This window comes from Toxotes jaculatrix, chromosome 16, assembly GCF_017976425.1.
Source record: "Toxotes jaculatrix isolate fToxJac2 chromosome 16, fToxJac2.pri, whole genome shotgun sequence".
Lineage (NCBI taxonomy): Eukaryota > Metazoa > Chordata > Actinopteri > Toxotidae > Toxotes > Toxotes jaculatrix.
In genome coordinates, this window is record NC_054409.1 from 9632996 (window position 1) to 9654936 (window position 21941).

General features: G+C 41.6%; 1 protein-coding gene across 5 annotated transcripts in view; it reads right to left on the reverse strand.

Annotated features, from left to right (window-relative positions):
- The window catches only part of rxraa (retinoid X receptor, alpha a), a 100931-nt gene extending 100051 nt beyond the window's left edge, over positions 1 to 880 (reverse strand). For all 5 annotated transcript variants that reach the window (XM_041059272.1, XM_041059270.1, XM_041059271.1 and 2 more), the window contains exon 1: positions 539 to 880. In XM_041059272.1, coding sequence (XP_040915206.1) covers positions 539 to 566 — 28 coding nt within the window. In that variant the 5' untranslated portion in view covers positions 567 to 880. The remainder of the gene's footprint in view (positions 1 to 538) is intronic.
- Between the last annotated feature and the right edge of the window lie 21061 nt (positions 881 to 21941).

Below are 21941 nucleotides of genomic sequence, written 5' to 3' on the forward strand. Positions count from 1 at the left end.
TGAAAACAATTTCTGTCGTCTGCTGTTATCGCGCACAGTAAACGTGAAAGTACAGATCTTAATGTGAGATTGTTTTTTTTTACACTTTTTCCCTTATGGAGGGACGCGTCGACCGTTAAAGTCAACGTGCAAACTTTTCTTTAAAAAACGAGCACATTTAACTGCAGCGCACGCGAGGAATGCGCACGGCTTCTCCCGAGTGAGATGTCAGCCCGTATCAAAGCGAAATGTCACCAGCTCAGACAGCTGCATTAGATATTCAACACGGCCGAGGTGCACGGTTTTTGTTTTTTTTATTGCAGAATTAACTGGAAGTCTGTGTTTAAAATAAACAAATAAGCAAAGTAAGCAACGTCCGCTGCAGCTCTGAACATGTTGATGCATTGGGCAACTCGCTCCACGCGCTGTCAAAAGATAAAAGGAGGCAAGAAAAAAAAAAAAGAAAACAACGCGATAACGTTTTCAGACTTGAAAATATCCTCACGTTCATTGCACAGCGAGAGGCTTTGTCATTAAACAAACAAACAAACAAACTTACCCAATGACAAGAATGGTTTGGTTTCCATGTCGGTGTGGTAGGTTAGCTCATGCCAGCTGAGACGACCGCGTTTGGGAGTTTTTCACAGGCGGTTGCTGCCGCTGCCGCTGCTCGAGCAGAGCAGAGCAGACCAGGGTGCTGCTGCTGCTGCTGCTGCCGCCGCTGCCACCGCGGTCCTCTTCAAGAAGACGGGACTCAAAGCGGTAAAAAAAAAAAAAAAAAAAAGTGACAGGTCGATGTCTGGTAGTCTCAGAAGATAACCTAAGCTTTGTGCCTGTGTTTGTTCACTCAGCTGCTGCGCTCACACTCCTCTCCTCTCCCTCTCGTGCTCGGTGTACAGCAACTCCAACTACTGGATCTGCACTGCAAAAGGGACCAGCGCAGGGGGTACTCCCACCAACGTCGACCGAGCTGCAGCGACACCACAGGTAGAAAAGGAGGAGCCTTATCGTGAACTTTTAAATTAAGACGAAAGAAAGAAAAACAGAAGTTGGCAGTGCATTTCATCCTAGATCTTAAAAACTGTACAGTTTTCCTCGAGGTGGAGGGGTTTTTTTTCCTCCTAATCACGCACGAGCTCTTTCAGCTGAGCAGCGGCCTCTTATTCTTTTCACTGCTTATCTCCTGTTATTTTAACCTGGTCACATCTGTTGAACCAGGGCTGCTGGCTCAGTAGATAGATATTTCAACTGCATTTACTCACTGCAGCAATTAGCCTATCTCTCTCTCTCTAGAAGCTGCTACAACATTAAAAACACAAACTAAACATGCACTTGCACACAGGTGGGTTGTGGTTTTGATGGCATTTCATCCTGTTTCAATCTGATATCAAATCCGGTGTAGAATCTGAATCCTTTCGAAATGCAGACTTGGGTTTTAGTGTTCACACATTTAAGTATTGAGATTTCAAGGCTGACGTTCAAAGAACTAAAACTCAAATTTGGTAGAAAAACTACAGTCAGCACAAAGTGCCTGATGAAACCGCGTAGAAAAAATGAGCTTAGTACATCCAGATATTTTACCAGATTCTGGCTAGCACACACCAATTCTAACAATGAGATACTGTGTTTATATCATAAAACAACAAAAAAATAAATAGATCCAGACCTAGAAAATTGCGCAAACCAAGCCAGAAAATGTCACACAGTCACATTACCAGTATCTTTCTCAAAACTCTCCACTCTGCATCTGCTAATGTTTATGAAATTCATTCCATGATCTGCCAACGTGGCAGAAAAAAAAAAAGAAAAATCTATGAATTTATTGCAGATGCATAAAAGTTTGGGGCACATTCACATAAGCCTCCCCTTGGCTAGTTTTACAGCAAGCTGCAGCGTGTTCGATTTGCATATCTCTCGCTGCATTATACCAATGTTAGATCGAGATCATCTCACTGTCATTGTTCTTGCTGCTGTATCTGTGTATCTGAGTGTTTATGCCTAATTCAGGCCACATCCGTCTTGTGTGCACCTCTTCTCCTTCGACACTCAATCCTGCACACACAGAGCAGGCACATGCTTCAGGAGAGTGAAAAATGTCCCTGCTTTGGCCCAGATTTAAGGAGAGCACCACAGATGCAGGCTTTACATTCTCCCCATACTGTAAAATCCTTTATGCAGTGCATATAGGAGCATGCAGTGCATACTGTACATAAGCTTCCTGCAGCCATCCTCTAGGCCCCCGTGATGAGCCTGCTCCTATTAAACACCTGAAGGTGTTCACCACGTTTGTACTGAGGCAAGATACATAATTAATGCAATGCATGGCATATCAAAGATCAAAGGCAGTTGTGCAAAAAATAAAAAATAAAAGGGAAAAGTTAAGTCTGACTGGGCACTGATTCAAGGTGTGTTCATGTGTGAGAGGGAATGTGTGTTTGTGCATTTTATACGTGTGTGTTCATGTGTAGGCGTGCAGATGTTTGAGGAGAGACGAAATTAGTCCCAAGGAAGACTAGGCCTTGGTTTTGTGTGAGATTTTCCCTCATCTTTCTTCCAAGTAAACAATTATAAATCATCAAACGGTGTCTGATCAGACGGCATTGGGTGATTGATAGCCAGACCCGTCATGTTTGCGCGATGATGTGACTTAATTGGCTGGGTAAATGCTCATTGGAAGAGGGAGGGAGGGAAGGAAGAGCAGCGATTGGACTTCCTATTTGTCCTCGCTTCAGAAGGCTATTTTGCCTCAGGTCTTTGCTCTGTAATAGAAGACAGACACAACACGGTCTTTTTAAACACCTCGATCAGGCCAGGTTCTCTCATCGGCCTGCTACACCAAGTTATTTAATCCTCAGCCTGGGCCAGGATTAATAGCAGACTGACCCTTCACCTCCATCCATATAAATTCCCTGGAGGCTGTTTTGGCTCTCCTCAACGCCTCACACCTCTGCTCGTGGAGGCCTCAAGTCTACACTACACTCTTAATTGCAGTATCTCTTGGCTCAGTTCTTTCTCTTCTTTCGTTCTTTCTCCTTTTCTGTCTTTTTCTCTACTTTAAACAATGTGTCTGGGCCTCAGGGGATGAGAGACCACCACTGTTACGATACACTCTGCTGTGGTTGCTTTGACATCCCCCCCTTCTTCTTTCTGCCTCTCCTAAAGTGGGTGATAAATGAGACAAGAGCCTTTTGGTCTCCTTTGTACTTTGACCATTCACAACAAGCTCATCCGTAAAAGTGATTATGGCCCCTTTCAGTGGCAATGACAATGGCGTCCAATCCTGAGGAATGCACAGATAAATATACACTGCATTTTCTTTGATTAATTGTTTAGGCAGTAATCAAAAAATAGAGACAATAAAAAATGCTCATAATAGTTTCCTAAGGTGCAAAACATTTCATTTTACACCAATTGTAACTGAGAAAATTAACAAATTTTCAAATTGGAACCACCGAAAATTGAACATTTTTGCTTGATAATGGACCTATTTCATTTATTATCAAGGCTGTTGTAGCTTAAACTACTAATCTACTGGAATCCCATTTATAATTCAAATTAAGACAAGCCTCTTATCAACATAGAGGAAACAACTTAAAGCAAGTGGTGAGTCATTAAGTTTATTTGGTTTTGATAGGAGGACATTGCTCTTTTTTTTTTTAACCTGATTCCACTTAGATATGACCAGTTGATTGAGGGCTGAGGAAAAAGGTGTGCTGCGAGGAGCACAAAAGCATGTGAGATCATTAGGGCGTTTGCTGAGGTGTTCAGCATTGTCCACCCCGAGGGAAGGTCTTGATCGTCATAGCCCCGAGTTCACATTCCTTAACCCCGGGGTCAGGGCTTTGTCTGAGGATAACACTGAGGCAACTTCCCCTGCGGAAATCAACAAGAGCTGACAGACTGAGCTCTGGGTACGCACACAGAGGCAGGAAGAGGGACCATCACACACACAGAAGCACATATGTGGACATAAAAATGGCTATTTGGTTTAAAAAAAATAAAAAAAGACAAGAAAACTATCAGAGCAGATGTTCTTACCGTGTGTGCTTTAAGTCAAACAATCAGACAAGTTGTGGACAAGCCCACATTCTAGCCTGATTATCTACACTGCTATATTTGGAGGTAAAAGCAAAAATAAGCAGAGACATGTCAGTAAAATCCCTCAGTGCACAGAAGAACTCTGGGATCGCAAGTGCTGGATTCAAAGATCTCAGCAATTAACTTGGTGAGTACAACCTTAATATTGCTGACTGGAATCTTGGCCAAATATACAGGAAAATATGAACCAACTTGTAATGAAATGAAATAATTCTTTAAATGTAAATCAAGTTGACAAGTCTGTGGTGCATTCATGCAGAAGTTTCATGTAAACTGGAGAAAAACCGAATGCAGACTTGATGGTCATTATGATGATTTACATAACTTATGTTTAAGGAATATGAAAATAGATTTTTGTGCTGTACCAAAATGAATGGAAAACTATGGATGTTTGATAAAGTAGGAAAAACAAGTCCAGATTTCCAAATTTTCTTCAGATTTCAAATTTTATAGAGTGATTTGTAATAAATTGACAAATGTACGCAAAAACTCTGGTATGGTCCTTTAAAACACAATTCAGTGACAGCAGACATGTTTTAGACCACATCTTTCGAGAGCTTCTCCATTTCAAAATAAATTATATTCCTACCATTATACCGTTTTACATAAACCTGTTAAACATGGATTTCAGAAACATTTCAGGTTTCAAGTGACTTGCCGACAAAATTTCACCTCGTATGCACATCACTTTTCTGTGCTCTGTTTTCACAGACAGAGTTCATTTCATTGGAGGTGATAAGAGCTTTGTGGATATCCGTTCATCAAACTGAACTGATGGATGGCATGAATCCAGGCGCAGGGCCAAGAAATAGTAGTTTAAAAAAAAAAAAAAATCACACAATATTTTCCTAAATGATCAGAGCCCATTCTGCTCATGGCTGTTATCAATATTGAACATTACATCAGCTGTATCACTGGCTCGAAACGCCGGATTCTGAATGCTGCCACGGGCAGACGAGACTCCCTCAATGGGAACGTCTGAAGCTCAGGCATGCATCATTCTTTAATATCGTATTAAAGCGAAATTGGCTACGTTTAAACAGACACGGCGATAAATCTCGTCAGCAGCTGGCAGAGGCTGGTTTTATCGTGGAGGGGAGAATCACCATCCCTGCACAGCATCATCTTCTTACCTGCGATTGAGTCCAGCATTATTGCTTGATGATGGAGCTACTGTGCTGCTGGAGCCGACAGATTGAGAGGGTGAATTATGGCCATGCATAGGGTTGAAGGTGTAGTCAGACATTTCTTTTTTTTTTCTCTCTCACTATTTGGTCTGGAGTTGAAAAAGGACAGGTGATGTAAGTACACGTCAGAAGGATAAGAATAGAATTAATTGCATTTCATGATTCAATAAGTAATTTGCACAGGATTTTTCAGCTCTAGCACATTATGTAAGACCTGTCATCTTCCCCCAGTCAGTCCTAGCAACCGATTCTGTCTTGAATTTACAGCAGAACTCCCAGTTCTACTGGATTTCCTGCTGTGTGCAGAATGTTACAAATTTGTTTCGCAGCCAAATATGCTGGAAACGACAAGTCAAAGTGTCACTTGAGTCACTAATTTACATTTTACTCAAAGAATTTTCTTGGGTTGCAGTTTTGCCTTGCGAAGCTCAGCTGCTTTGCATTGCATTCTTGCTGATCCTGCTTCCTAATCCTGCATTGCTTTGCAGTGTTGTGACTTGCAATCAGAGCACATCCTGCAAAAAGACGGCGGTCCCAGTTCAGTCCTACAGGCTGAAAGATTTTGGAGGCCGGATAAATGATTGGCAGGACAACATGCCGATTTTTTCTTCCTTACACACTGATGTGCTTCAATATGCTTCAAAGGGTGAATTAAAGCAAGATTTTGAAAAAATTACTCATATAAAAAACAAATAATGTTCACAGCAGGCATTACAATTAAATAAAAGTAAAAAATATGTAGGTCTAAAACTGGAATTTACCTTTTCAAGTGACACATTAACCTCAGAGAAGCCTCTGCATATCTGACATTGGTCAATAGATGTGTCCTAAGTGACTTCCTTTCCAGTCGGTACACTACAGCTGGGAGAGAGTGCGACACTGTTGGACTTCAGCTGGGTAAACATTCCCCGCTGAGGCCAGAGATCTTATGTACACACAGGGCACAGCGCACGTTCAGCAAGGGGGCCTCACAGCCGCTGCGAGGATGGATGGTCTAACCAGGCCAGAGTCCATGTGGGCACAGCAGTCGAAATATGACAAGAGACCACCCCATCTGCTGAATCCATTAAGCTCGGGTGAACAGATACCGGCTGGGGTTAGGCTGCGGATGTGGCACTTCCACACCTCTCGCCTCTGTATATACACACGTGTGTGTTTGCAAAGATGCACACACGTGCACGCTGCATGTTAAGTGATCCTCAGACCGCCCGTGAAGGAAATAGACTCAATGGTGCTTGAAAGAGACAGAGAGAGTCATTTCACTGAGAGGAACATCAGAGTGAAGTAAGAGGACACCTCTGCTGTGGCTTCCTGAATGCTCACCTATACAGACCAGCACTGATGGTGGCCCACGCATTCACTCGAGACTGGAGCTTACAATAAACCTCTACCATTCAGACATGGCAGATATGATGGAGATAATCCATTTTTTTCTTTGCTGAAATCAAAATCATTTGTCCTGTCTTTGAAAGGAGGCCTGTGGAGATTTCAGGGCTAGACATCAGTGTGTTTGCAAAGCCCAGTCAGCCCAGGGGATGCCAAGAGTAACTGGGATGCTATTTGTCTGGATTAACCCTCCTCACAGGAGCTTGTGTTGCTGCTGCTGCCAGTTAGCCACCCCGCATTTACCATCTTCATCCTTCACAGCATTCAGACCTTTGTTTGTTTGTGTCTTAATTAGCAGGATATCGAAAAATGTTTGGCAGAATGAATGTTAAGTCCGCTGGCCAGGGAAATACAGATAAGGTGGTAGAAATGAAAAAGTTGTAACTCGCTTTTTATTTTGGCTCAGGACTCCTCATTCGTGGGCCATAGACACAAAATTTCATATCCCTCTGCTTAAGTCAAATCTGTCGATACAGGCCAAGTCCATTTCTTCCAAAACTGACCCACTTTTGGCAAAACAATTTCCACACTTTAAACACATTTTATTAAACTGTCACTGAATGTGATACATAAAATACTTGCCAAAAAAAGTTATCAGTTTGTTATCTGATATGTCACACAATAGAATAATTACTTGCCAAAATCTTCAGGTCATGGTCTATTTTACATCAATTTCCCTAAATCTCAAAAGCATCACGCCATCGCAAATGACTTTGTGATGACACATGCACATAGCATGAGTCTGTGGCCATGATTCTGACTAAGTTAAAAAGTTTTCTCAATTCATCCTTGTACAAAGCCCTAATTTTCAGGAATTCTATATCCTCTACAAAACAATCAATTATGTGTATTTCGATGCAGCTCCAGATCCAGGTTTGGTTAAAAACCTTTAAACATTTTCTTTTAATAACATAAAAAATTTAGACAAATGTGGCCTTGGCAGAGGTAAGCCCCCTCTGGATACCTCTTAGTTTTTATATGTTTATTTTAATGATTGATGAAGATGGATTTTTTTTTTTTTAAATCGAAGAATGTGTTTCGAACAAATTTTGTTGGCCTTGGGGGGGTCGTGTAACTTGGCCAACTCATCGAAGATCTTGTGAATTTAAGAGTCAAGCAAGGAAAAAAAAAAGAAACAGGTTTTCAAACTTTTCATGCGAGTACAGCTCTATCTTGTCAGCAGACTAGTGGAGAGCCACCCTTCCTTCACACATTATCTGCCTGTGAACTGTGAGCATAGTGCTGGATGTGTGTGTGTGTGTGTGTGTGTGTGTGTGTGTGTGTGTGTCTGAGCCACACTCTCACTGTGATTTACAGCTCCTCTCACACTCTCCCCTTCTGTCTGCTGGTCAACTGCCATGGTGAAGGCAGCCACAATGGCCGGCTATGAAGCCCCATAAATCTGGACACTTCCTACCACTGTCTCCCACTTCAAGGGGAAGCCCGTCCTGTTGCAAACGTGATTAACCCTCTTCCTCTCTGTCCACAGGCCCCTGCACACACCCTGCTACCTCCCTCCTCCTTCTCCCAACAAGAGGCCCTGCTGCAGGGGAAAAAAAACAGGGCCTCCTTCACACCTCAGAGGCAAGGAACCTTTCAGATTTGCCATTCCTTGACTACACAGGAAATAACTAATAAAGTATATCCTAGACTTTGGCTGTCAGTTGGAAAAACTACAAGAAAATGAAACAAAAATTCAAACATTTTTCTCAGAGTAATATGCCCCGTGAAATTGTTGCAAACCAATGGAAGAGAAACCTGAAGAACAGTAGACTGTATTTTAAATAATGTATTAGACCTTTAGAGACTGTATGTGTAAGTAAACAAAGCAGTTCATGCAAGGAGTTACAGTATTCCTCCTTCACAATATGCTAAGTTTAAAAGCAAACGTTTTTTTTTCTTTAAGTTTTTATGAAAGTACCTCTCAATGACAAAGTAAGAAAAAAAGTTTTCAAAAGGCTTTCAAACCACAAAAGACTTGTTCAGGATGAGTGAAGCGATAGTCCCAGCATGCCAATTTGCAGCTTAGTAAGGAAGTTTGCCCGGTGCTGGGAGGTTTTTAGAGCAGGAATAGAGACGTGTTGTCATTGAGCTGCCCAAATGCATCTCTGAAATTTCAGATGAAAAAGGGGGGGGGGGGGGGGGGGCTGCTGTCAGTGGAGAGCGGGTCCTTCAGTGAACTGTGGCAGCAGACTATAACATGAGCTTTCATCTGAAGCCCCAGCCTGTGTAGTCTGCTCCAGCCCAGAGGAAACACACGTACACGCACACACTTGAAAAACTCATAAACACACAATCATTATCAACAACATGCACAGTGAACACACACACAAGTTATCTGTGTATCCACTCGCCTACTTACAGACATAAATAGACAGACACACACTGGCATAAGCATGCACATTCAAGTGCACACGCACCATTGCAGCCGCACAAAAAAAAAAGCTTGTGCACACTCACCCACACGCACACTCATTATTCATGAAGAAACACACACAGATGCTTGATCTCCTCGCTGTCAGTCAGGCTCTTAGTTTTTTGGGTTCCAGCTGAGGACACTGATGTAACATTAAAAAAAAACTTTACATGGCCAATCAAGCTGTGCCAGTCAAATTTTTTTGAGTACTGACGTAGCAAAAAAATAAATAAATTAAAAAAAATAAAAAGACGAGTTGGCTGGTAAATAATTTGGTATTCATAACAAGACAGATTTTATCCCTGCTGTATTTATTGGGCCCTGCTGCAGTATCAGTGGTCGAAACACATTGGCTGCTTCTTCCAACCCATGTCTTTTTGGTCACTGTAAAACATACCGATGGAACACAGTCTCTTATTTAGCAGGTGTTTATAGTACAGGTGCTTTAATTAACAGTTAAAATAATTCAGGAGCTAGTGGGGATTCATGCTACATACTGCACATTCATAATCACTTAACACTGTATGAAGCAGCTTCTGAAACTACATTCTATTCAAGACAAAGTTCACTGCTACCTGAGGTGAACTTTGTCACCACTATCTCTACTCGAAGTAACAAAGACGGTATCTAAAGGCTTGAATCGAGATGTGTTTTTCAAGGATAAAATAAGAAAAGGTAAAGTCAGATGAAAACCACGCCATGTGACCCACCTCTGACTTTGGCCTGATTAATAACCAGAATTATACGTATGTCTCATCCCACAACACAGCATAATTAAAGCATTGCTGGTAATGCTTCCTGTATGTTTCCAGTTAATAATCTATGAAGGCGGTGTTATTGAATAATATAGTGAGATTACAATAATATACAATGTGCACTATTTATCCCATCTGAAATATGTCAGAGATCTCACTGTAATGGGAAGTAGCTGTGGTGCAGCTTTTGAGCTTTATGAGTATTTATGAGTATTTATGTGAGCTAAATGATGATGCATCTCCACACTACATCAACATAGGAACTCCTATATATACTGTTAGACATTACAGGACTATATATAGTACATATACACCCATAAAAGTTGCTACCTAGATGTGTGTAAACAAGATGGTTGTGAAGAAATATAGTAATAACAACATACTGACATGATGATGATCTGATTTTTCTTTTTTTTTGCTTTGAAAAATATTTTTGCAATATTTTAAGTTGACATTCAATCAACTAGATCTATAATGCAATGGTATTACTAGTATTTTCAATCCCATTGAGAATCAACACTTTTACCTTGTTTGTATTCTCATAGAATTTGATATAGTGAAATGTTAATATCAGGTAATGAAGATTATGAAGATAATGAAGATAAACCACTGTGGTTTACACATACGCTACTTTACGTGGGCACTGTTTCAAAAATAGTTGAAGCGCTGATGAAAGTACTGATGTCAGAAAATGATAAGAATAAAAACAGAAAACAACAAGACAAGAACTTCAGCACCACACAGAAAACAGCTGCGCCTAAGTTACTGTACTCCAAAAAAAAAATCCAGCATTTCAGGTTTTAAGTGTAAATAATAGATAATAATAGCACGCCAATACATAAAGTAAACAACCACGCAGAAGGTGAAAGCCAGTAGTGACTCATTGTGTCACAGACATCCTGATGACTAATGCTCATGTCCTGTTTTCTTTGTAAACAGGCCCTGGTTTGATGTGGTGTGGGTGGCAGAGACTTACTCCTCTGCTGTCTGAGTGTTTGATCAGAAATTATTCAGCTGAGCAGCGCCCCCCCCTCCCCACCACCACCGTCTTTATCAGCAGCCCCCCCTTCCAACCACCCACCCACCCACCTCATCCCCTCTCCAATAGAAAAACACTGATATCATGAGGCCATTAGCCATATAATGATTTACACTAGTGAGACCTGTGAAGGAGCCGCCACCTGCTCCCATGCTCTCTTTACCCCCTACTTTCCCTCCCTCCACGCCTGCGTCTGAAAGCATGATGAGGTCATTATGTTGTTATTACAATAATGCCATCAATGAAGTCCCAACGCCAGTAACAACACCTGTTTGATGCACCCTCAGGGACCTACTCAGCAAGCAGCCAGCATCTTTTTTTTATTTATTTATTTTTTTTTCAGCTGAGGGGAGAAAATAAATAAATGACGGAGCAACACTGTTTATGCAAATCTCATTTCCCATGCATCTTATGTCCTGCCACGCTTGCTTGGCAGTGCACAGCTGAGACTGTGGGGCAAATGACAGCGCAGAGGCTTAATATGACTGATTTCCTCTGTAATGATAATGCGATTGAGCACACTGTTTGTGGCGCGCACAAAGGGGGCACATGAATAAGAGAAGGTTTGGAGTTAAAGTACAGATGATCAGGGGGACTCTCTGGGCCACCCTTCCTCTCCACAGGCTCAGACTGTAGATACATTAAAGCATGTCTTACTTCACAGGCAGAGTACAGTCTGCTGTGTCTGTCTGTGTGTGTGTGTGAGTGAGAGAGAGAGAGAGAGGAACACACACCATATGGAAGTCTTCAGTGGGTGAAGTCAGCTATTGTACTACAGTGATGTATGAGTGTATCTAATGGATTGCTGTCAACATGTGGTATTTTTTGTGTATATTGTGTCACTCTGGCTCTCACTCTCCATTGATTTCTTCTTGATTTTTTGCCCACCTGGGGTCTGTGGAAACAAGCTGTAAATACAGCACTGACATATTATCTGTTATCACAGATATGGCAACTCATATCTGGCTCATTTGCATATTCAGCTACAACAGGGCAACATTATCATTCATTTGGAGTTGTGTTTCTGGCCATCTGATGTATCCAAGTCCATCATTCACACTGCTTTTAGCTATAGTTTATCCTCCCCAGGTAGCCAACTTTGTCTGTCTGCCGTTTGGTGCTGGGCAGGAAGTGTCGAGTGGTTTTGCTTCTAGAAATGACACTGATGAGAGCAGTGGGAGTGACCAGAAAACCAAACAACAAGCTGAAAAACACAGAAATACCCTGACAAGCTTAGAGGAGCTGCAGAGCTGGATCCTCGGATCTAATACTGGGATCAAATCACTCTGAAATCAAATTTTAACTAGTCAAATCATCTCAATGAAGGGAGGAAGCCAGGTGACGTAGTACAACGATGAAAGAAGTCCACATTAAGAGGAAGCCGGGGCTGCATGATAACAGTTTGATGGTGTATAAATAGCATGCTGCTTTCAAGGACATTTCGCATGTCGTGTCTATGCACCTTAAACATTTTGTGTGTCGCCGCTTTGGTTAGTGTTAGGATTAGGTGTTAGTAGAGAAATGAAGTGACATGAAATCACATGCAAAAAGCAAAAAATGTAATAACACACAAATTGACTGGAGGAAAGTGTTGTGTTATTCATAGGCTATTTGGTGATACCAGGCTAACTGGGGAGGACATGTGGGTTGATCTGAAACCAATATTAATCATTGTTTCTTTTGAGGGTTATACAACAACCATAACTGCGTGTTTATTATTGTAACCATGACGATGAAGATCCCCTAACCTTAAGGAAGTGCTTTTCTTAACCCAAACCACGATCTTTTCCTAAACCTAACCAAAATGTTTCTGTGCCTTTCACCAAACCAAACCATGACTGTTTCATAAGCTTAACCCTGTGTTACAATTGTAAACAGGTCCAGTACATCTGTAGCTGCAGGGACACTGTATCAGGCGATGCTCCTATGGGTCATCTCTGACGATAGGAGCAAACAGCATATATGCTTATTCAAATTGTAGGAATGGTTGCGTTCACTGTAGGTCTGAGTAATAATGGAAGCATAAAACAATCTTGTTGTGAGCAAAAATATGTAATTAAATATCGGTTTCTGTCAGGTTGAAAATCCGTGTGGGTCAGGCAGAAAGAATATTCTTTTGTGAGATGCTTTTACATAATTTCTACTTTCCCAAAAAAAGCAGATTATTCTGAGACATTCTCATAATAACCTAGATAATTACATAAGGAAATTACAAACAGAACTATGTGCAGGTGCAAATAAAAAATAAATAAAGCCTAGTTAACTTGTGTGGTTTCTGTGTTGGAGTAGTAATTTAACTGGTTTGATGATTTGTTCACAAGATAAATACAAAATTCAGGTTTTTAATGAACATGCAGCTGCTCATCAAACTTCTTATTTAAGGGGAAACGCACAGAAATATTTCACTTTTGCCATGTTGGAAGACATCACTGTACCTCTGTGCTGGCAGTAGTTGTTATTTGGATAGTACATGACATTTTCTGTGCAAATACAAACTTCAAGGTATGCAAAGCTCTTAACACCTGCAGACTGACAGCTGATCCGGCTGCGCCATCGTCGTCAGAAACGGATGTTTCTTCGGGTGACGGGCGACAAGGAAAGCAAGTCTCATTTCTCTAAAAAACGTGTCTCCTCAAGCCCTCTCTCCTCTCCGCATCTTTTCCTGCATCTCTTCCTCACAGCTTATGTGGGAGAGACTAAGGTACAAGCATAAGACACAAGTGAAAGGAACCAAGGAGACATTTTAAGGTAACGAGACACATGTTTCATCTAATCTGAATGTAACCATCTCAAAAAACATTAATGTTGTTTGCTGATCAGAATCTGAGCATTCAATGCCAGCTTTTCATGCCTCTGTTCTGTACCTAGTCCTTTCAAGTATCACTGTTCAATCTTTCAGTGAACTGTTATTGGAAGCAGAGCTTAAATACAAGTGTCTGACACAAGTCAAAACACAATGAATAAAAAACATAGAAAGTAAAATGGGCCAGGCTGTGAATGGGTTTTGGTATTGGATTTATAATTTACCGCGAGCATCCTCAAACGCACAACTTTTCAAAAGCTGTTGATTCCATCTAATCATCAAAGTGTTTCTAATTCAGTGTCAGTGAATTTGCTTATAAAGACGTGCATTAAATGAATATCAAAAAGCGCCTGTGTTCATGTCTCACTGAAGATCCAGACAGAACCTCGACATCAAAGCGTAATCACCCATCACATGTCCACATGTTGGACAGATACCTCCACTCTGACAGAGCTGCTGTCATTTACATAGCACAGCAGAGAGACAGAATCAAAAGGCAGAGACATCAAAAAGCTGCCAAGATTTTTTTTTCTCATCATTTCATATCTGTCTCTACAACCTCTCCATCCCCCTCCAACTCCTAATCATCAACCAAGCGGATTAGCATGTCACTGCTGGGTATCCCATTCTCATTCAGAGGGGCCCCAGATTTTTTTTTTCTCTCTCCATGTCTCTGTTCTTCTGGGGAATCTGCCACTTCATCAGAGCGTGCAGGAGTCACCAGTCGGCTAACTTCATTGTACTGATGGGGTCAGGGGCAGGTCAGCTCCCAGGATTCTCCAGAAAGGAGAGGTCCTGGCCTTGCTGTGCCCCGCGGTCTGCACACCCTCACCCCACTCCTGGCCTGTCCTCATCTTCGGTGCCCCCCCCCCCCTCCCACACACTCTGCCCCCTCAGGACAAGAGACGCTCTGGAGGTCAGCAGCCTATTTGCGAGGACACTTGGCTCTCCACAGGGGGTGAGATATCCTTTACAAGAGCCCCTGTCATCTGCACAGTGACTAATGAAGCCAGCTTGGTGACAAGTACTGATGAGCTGCCCCAGGCTGGTTTGGGGTCCATCTTTCCACTGCTAATGACACCAACTGTAGCTCTGACTCCCTGACTTCTGCCTTGGCAAGTTTTTAACGTGGGTCTCATCACTTGTAGGTTCTCGGGCAACAAACACGTCAGCTTTTGTTTATTAATAAAGCTCAGTTTCGTGCATTCACCAGCAGCAAGTAGCTGCTGGCTCTTTAAAAACACTGGGTTCCCATGGTCTGAAGCCTCATTGGCATCCACACAAAGGAGGGTGATGAATAGGCCCAAAAGGCCTGATAAAACATTAACATGGACAGTTGGTCCGATGGGAGGAGCTGCACAGATTAAAAGATGACTCAGTTTTTGCGAGGCAAATTTCATCTCCATGATTTCTCAGTACAGGAGGGGGGAAAAAAATCTTCAGAGGGAAAAACAGAGCTTTGAAAAACAACAAGACATTAATGAAAAACAGCATGCTGTCGTGTTGATGTCTCATTATTTAGTGTGTTTGCGCTGTGCAACCCATGCATGCAGGAAAAAAAAAAAAAACAAGACAACCTGTGGCATCAGTGTTTGGTTTGCAGAGATGCAAAGCTGGACACAGAGCAGTGCTGTTCCACCTCTGGCATCACATCAACTGGGGCAGAAACATTCATTACTCACAAGCTCTGTGCATGAATTATGTAACGTGATAGGTCATTCCCAACACTTTAGATGCAGGAGTTTTAATAGAAAGCAAATAAGGGCTGCCAGAGGACAAAGTGGTCCACAGTGGAGCGATTCCACCAGCAGAAAATACATTTAGTATGCGTACAGTGAGTTTCACGCTTTTCTGACACTATTTTCTCCATCCGCTTTTTCTTTTTTAGCAAATAGCATCCATTTTAAATCGGGTAGAACAATGTATTTTTCATCAAAAGAGAAAATACGTTTGGCTGTCATTCTGTCATATTTACTTCTGCATCATCTACCTCTTTGCCTAACAAGGCATTTTTTACATTGACAAAAACGACTGTCATAACTACATTTATTTATATTATTATTTACATTATTATTGCTGCACATTTACGTTTTTGTAAATGTTCTCAGACTAAGGGCAGAGGAACTTGACAGATTTAGTCTGACATGACATTAGTAATAAAAGTTTAGTACCAAGATTTGTTTATTACTTTATAATATGATTAATACAAAATAAAGAGAAATGTAAAAACTTTTTTTTAAAAGGATAATGAGCAACATTGGACCCTGTCTGACATAATGAACTGGTTAAGTGTAAAAATAATCATAAATCCTCAGAGATTCAAATGATAAACTTAAAAAGAAAAAGTTGATATATAACTTTTTGGAAATGCCATTACATAGTAAAGAGTTCAAGAGAGTCTCAGGGACATAATTCAAATTTCAGTCAGTTACAACTAACACACTGTGTCTCTGTTACTTTTTATCAGGTTGTTCTTCAAGAGTAAAATGGTGTAGAGTGAAAGAAAATGCAGACACGGCTCTGTTACACACTTATGTAACCTTATGTAACCCAAATGAGGAAGACAGGCTTTGGTCTGTTCTCACAGTTGACATGTGACCAAATGATACTAATGACTTTTTTTGTAAAAATAAAATAAAATAAAATAATGATCTCAATTAACTACAAAAGCACTGAAAATGCTCATATGTAACCTTCTTTCTTAGCTAACCGGGTTCCACCTTTGTAGGTAGATCAGGCCATTTTGTTTTTGTTGAGCTTGTTATTACAGCAGTCAATTTTATATGCACAAGGCAAATAAATATCTCAAATCTTGAGCAGTCATTTTAGGACGGTATGGGGGGGGGGGGGGGGGGGGGGGGGGGGAATAAAAAGGAAAAACACAGGGATGTATTCATCACACACAACTTCGTTATGACCTCAGAATGATTTCAACACACTGAGTAGTTATCTGCAGATTCACTCTATAAGCAAGGTGATATAAATGACAAATGGTCTGTCAGAGGCTCTCAGAGAACAAGTCATAATTGAACCATCTGCACAGACTTTGCTGTAAATATTTCAACAGTTATGGACTAACCGTTCCATCTGTGCATCCCTCCCTAGTTTTCTTTCCTTTTACTGTTTTCTCATAATGTGATTTATCAGGAGTGGGATTTCGGTCTTTAGTGATTTCTTTCCTCACCCCCCCCCCCCACCCCCCCCTTCATGTCTTTAGTATTGGGGGTTTTATTCTTTAATGTGCCTATTTCTAAATATATCTAGTTTTCTAAAGAGGGGAGGGAAAAAAAAAGCTCTCTCTTTCTCCCTACGTCCCCACCCCCCACCTCCCCCAACCTGAAGCACTTATAGCTCCATGGCAAGGATGAGAGAGAATATTTAATTTTAAAAGATGAAAAAAAAAAAAAAAAGTCAAACCCTGTGCTGTGCATGTGCAGTCAGTGAGGCCACGGCTCGCTGCTGTTTCTCTCATGCTTGCCTGCTGTGAGCACATGGGAGGGAGCCGGACTTATTCTTTTATTTTGTTTTCGTTTGTCTGGAAACAATGAAATTAGTCAGAGACTGTGGAGATATTCTAAGGGGCTAGAGCTCTTTGTAGTTTTTTTTTTTTTTTTTTTGCTATAGCAACAACTGTATTTGCTTGCATAATTCATTCCCATTTTTCTTGTTTGGCTCATCACATACTAGAAGTTAATCAGCCACCAAGAGGCCCATGCACATATAGCCTGTATAAGTGCTGCAAATTGCATGCATAGTATTGGATTTATGGATTATTTACAGCACTCTTTACAGGCAATATACAGTTTATTGATTGGAATTGTTCTCCATATGAATTTTCTATAAACGGATGATGACTCAAAGCTTTAGAAGACTGTGGCTGCTTTCACACTCCCACCTCCACCCATTTAACACATATAGAGTATGTGCATCCACTTTTGTTCTCAGCTACATGGTTCAGATTTAAAATCTGATCTGGTATCTTCCATCAAATATTAAACCTGACACTTGTTTTCACCTGTTTTGTGGCCTCCTGCCCTCTAAAATATCCGTTCTCCCATTTCAAAAGACTCCTCTGCCACAAAACAGAATACGCATAAATAAAAAAAAGCTGCAGTTTTTACATCACGCTCCCTTTGTTCTTATGTCATGAAAGAATGGTGGGAAATGGAAAAAGAAGCTTAGCCATAATACAGAGGAACAATAACATATGCACAAGGACTTTTGCACAAAAACTAATCATGTTTTCCACAGTGGGATGGAGAGCAGAACCGCATGACAGAATTTTAACCCGTTTTCTTTCTCTCCTCTTTCCAAAGACTGTGCTCCAGCGTGGGGGTGAACAGAGAATCAACCCTATGGGATTGCTCTATTTAAATTCCTATACAGTTTGACTTGGGCCTTTGTCTGCCACTGCACAGTGTCTGCTCATTGTTCGCATGTAACATCCTTTAGGCTGAGTTTGTGTGAAAAAGAGCAGCCGCACAGAAAGACCCTTTCCGTCCATTTTTTTCCCTACAAACTGACACAAGCAAAATCGCATGTCGAACATATGGAAAATTCCTCTAAAGTGTGACAGAAAACATATAAAATGGCCGCTCAGCCTGTACCGATGAATGGGGCACAGACAAGGCAGTGTGTGCAGAGGTGGAGGCCTCATGAAGCAACACTGTGTCTCAGTCTTGTAAAAATGGCTCATACAGGAGGCTTCAGGAGGCTTTAAAGCCTCTTGTCGTATACACTAAAGCAGGGGTGTCAAACCTGTTCACAAAGGGCCGGTGTGGCTGCAGGTTTTTGTTCCAACCAATCAAGAGCACACAGTTTGACCAATCAACTGTCTGAAGACTGAGATCAGTTGATTAAATGAGTCAAGTCTGGTGTGCTGCTGCTTGGTTGGAACAAAAACCTGCAGCCACACCGGCCCTTTGTGGAACAGGTTTGACACCCCTGCACTAAAGTATACATGAGGGAAGTGGAGGGGGGGTTGGGGTGGAGCATGGAAGGGAGCTTCCCTCCCACCTCCCCCATACATCTCTTAATGAAAATAGATCATTTTTGAAGGACAGAGAAAGGAAAAGAGAAGAGCAGGAACGTTCTCAGCTGACATTTCAAGTGTTAAGACAAGCAGAAAAATATCTGTTTCATAAAGGTTTCCTGCTTATGCCTCCTGCTTCTTACATAATAAAATATAGATTTCTAATTACGTGTGAATGGTTTTGACAGTCGGTTAATTCTTTGTGTTGCTTCTGGAGTAAAAATGCCGAACTTTTACATTTCCACCACCACAAGTGTGATATGTTGCTGCTTTTATATCACTGTAAAATTATTGTCTCTCGGGTTAGTTGGAAAAAAGCCACAAGCAATTTGCAGGATGTTATTTTTATTTTCTGACATTTTTTTTCGCCACCAGGCAATTAATCAACTGACAAATTATTGATAACACAACTACCTGTTAGTTGGAGTCCTACATGAAACATGAATAGATATAAAATAATCAGAGCTGAGGTCCATCATCCGTGTCCATTTTTCCACCTTCATCATCTAACCGCTGCGTTACTCAGAGTGGATGAGTTCCTGTTGTGTGGTGACCATAACTCCGTCCATCTCGCTGTAGTCCCGGTCCCTTCACAGTAGGAAGTACGACAACAAGACATGTCGGCGGCTTTGTGCATAATTACCGCCAAGATGGATGGCCCAGTCCTGTCCGCGCCCAACCCTCTCCCGTCCATTTTTCTTTCTGATGAACGAGGGGAGCGACTGCACCCTGTCATCTGCCTTGTCGTTACTGGCGGCAACAGTAAATCTCTCGCTCAAAGTCACCCTCGCATTGAGATGGCAGTGGGGGATGTGGTGGACTGGGTTGGATCTCCTCTCAAACACATGCACATAAGCAAACGACCTACACTCCCGTTTGCTCATGGGAACATATCGCAATGTGGAGTATTTCATGTGAACTTGGTCTCTGTAGTTTTTGTGGACAAAATATGTCTCTGTGACGAATAAATGCTACTGCACAGAGGTGGACAAGAACAGTCATGGACTCACTCTTGGTGTGATGGCACACTATAGTGGATAAACTGTCCCTGTCAGACTTAAGAGACTCAAATAAAAAAGTGGACAGTAAATCTAGTGCTGTACATTAAATTGGGGATTTTTTTTTTTTTTTTTTTTTTTTTGACGTCTCTATAACCTCGGTGACGAAGAAAAAGAAGAAAAAGAGAAACCCCGTCCTGACCCAGATCCAGAGCCGGGTCCCTTCACATGGATCTGTTTGAAGGCTATTTTTCCTGTCTTTGTGCTGTCCCCGTTCAATCCTGGATTTATGCCTTTGCCTCCGAACTCCCCTTTGATAGCTGTTTGTTGTGTAGCTGTGTATGAAGGAGGCAGGACATTAAAGTTCTTGAAATGTTTCATATACTGTTTTCCTTTCGCTGAGACTTGCTCTGTGTGCCTCTGACTGTGACCCAGCGCTGCCTCAGATGCCGTGTGGATGTTTTTGTTGTGGAAATCGGAGAGTGAAAAGGTGGGACGGAGGGTTGTCGTGGCGGGCTGTGTTTGTGTTTTGTTTTTGCTTTGTGTTTTTGTCGCTTTGGGTTGCTCCTCTCCTCCTGCTCATTTCCCCTCCTGAATCTTGCAAACTCCGAAAGTCTCCTCATTCACCTTTTTCTCCCCTTTCTTTTCTTTTTCTTTCTCTCCATTCACTCCTTCCTTGCTTCAATTCTCAGGAAATAACCTTCTATTGCCTTTTCCAGTCCCAGAGGACTGAGAGATAAAATCCCTTCTCGGTCTAGGGGGTTCTGTGAAGATAGCGTAACAGTCTTTTCTCACAGTCACAGCTCCAGGCTCTGTGAGGAAGCCTCTGACCATCCTCCCCCGCCCCCTCCCTTTCCCCCTCCTCCCTCACTCCCTTCCTCTTTCTAACTTTCTCTTTGCCAGATCGCAGCGGTTCTCAACAAGGTATGATAGAAGAGGTGGGACTCACATTTCCCTCACATTTTCATGCTTGCCAGTCTGACTGGGGCCACTAGTGTATACTGACTATCAATTCCACCAACATGCCAAAGCCTTTTACAACACTTACTGCAGAGGAATGACTCTGGATTTATGCTGCCTCGGTACACAGGAGCAAAAGCACATGAAGCCAAAAATCATTTTCATTTTTAGCCATGCAAGCGACAGGACTCATAAGATGGAAATGTCCTGTTGGTCGGTTTATTGCTTTGGTCCAGATTAAAATATGTTAACAGCTATTGCCTGGATTGCCATGAAAGTTTGGACAGATGTTCATAGTCCCCAGTGGATGAAACCTACTGGCTTTGGTTACTTTTCCAGTCTTTTCCTCTGTGCCACCACGGGGTCCTGCTTTTGTTTTGCTCCAATACTTTTGTGTCTCATCCTGATTGTCCTCATTCCTGAAAAACTAATGATTCATATTAGCCCCAGCTATCCTTTGTGCTAATGAGCAAATATTAGCATGCTAAAGTGAGACAAACTCTGTGAAGATTATCTGCTGACATCAGCATGTTAATGTTGTAGTCAGCATGTTAGCATTTCACATAGCAGAGGTGCTACAATGAAAAAACAACAAGTCTTTTCTAAATAAAGAGTTTGACTTAAAGCAAGAGTCTTTGTCCTCATGCACCCATGATTTGTTGCAGTAGATTTATAAATAGATAGATACATAGATAGATAGACAGGATAGGTAAAGAGCACCGAAACACTTTTTTCTTTTTCCATCTTTCAAACATAATTCCTATTTTGTATTTCTTTTACCTGATTTTCAGTAGATATTCAACATACACCAGTTGATCCATTTCAACAAGCAAACAATCAAACAAATGTAATGAGCCCTAAACCAAACTAAATCATTCTCCATATGGGTCCAACAATATCAGCTCCTCTGTTTGCTTTATTCTTTACATACAGTTTGCACTGTAAACAGAGATATGAAGTAACAGTGATGACTATCAGCACTGAGTCAGTTTATAGAAAGAAGCAGTGAATACAACCCGTCACGGATGATGGCACATGGTGGCTCAGTGCAGGCAGAACTTAGTGTGTGTGTGTGTGTGTGTGTGTGTGTGTGTGTGTGCACGCGCGTGTGCTGCATGCGAGTTTCAGTAGCTCTGCGGCTTGAAGCGGATAGGCCACGGTGTTTGTTTAACCTTATCAGGGGTTGTCATCCACTCTGGTCAGTGTAGAGTGGATTTCAGAAAGGAAACTCCATTTATTACCTTCATGTGAAGCTCACTTCCCCCAGAAATGAGCCTCATGCTATAAA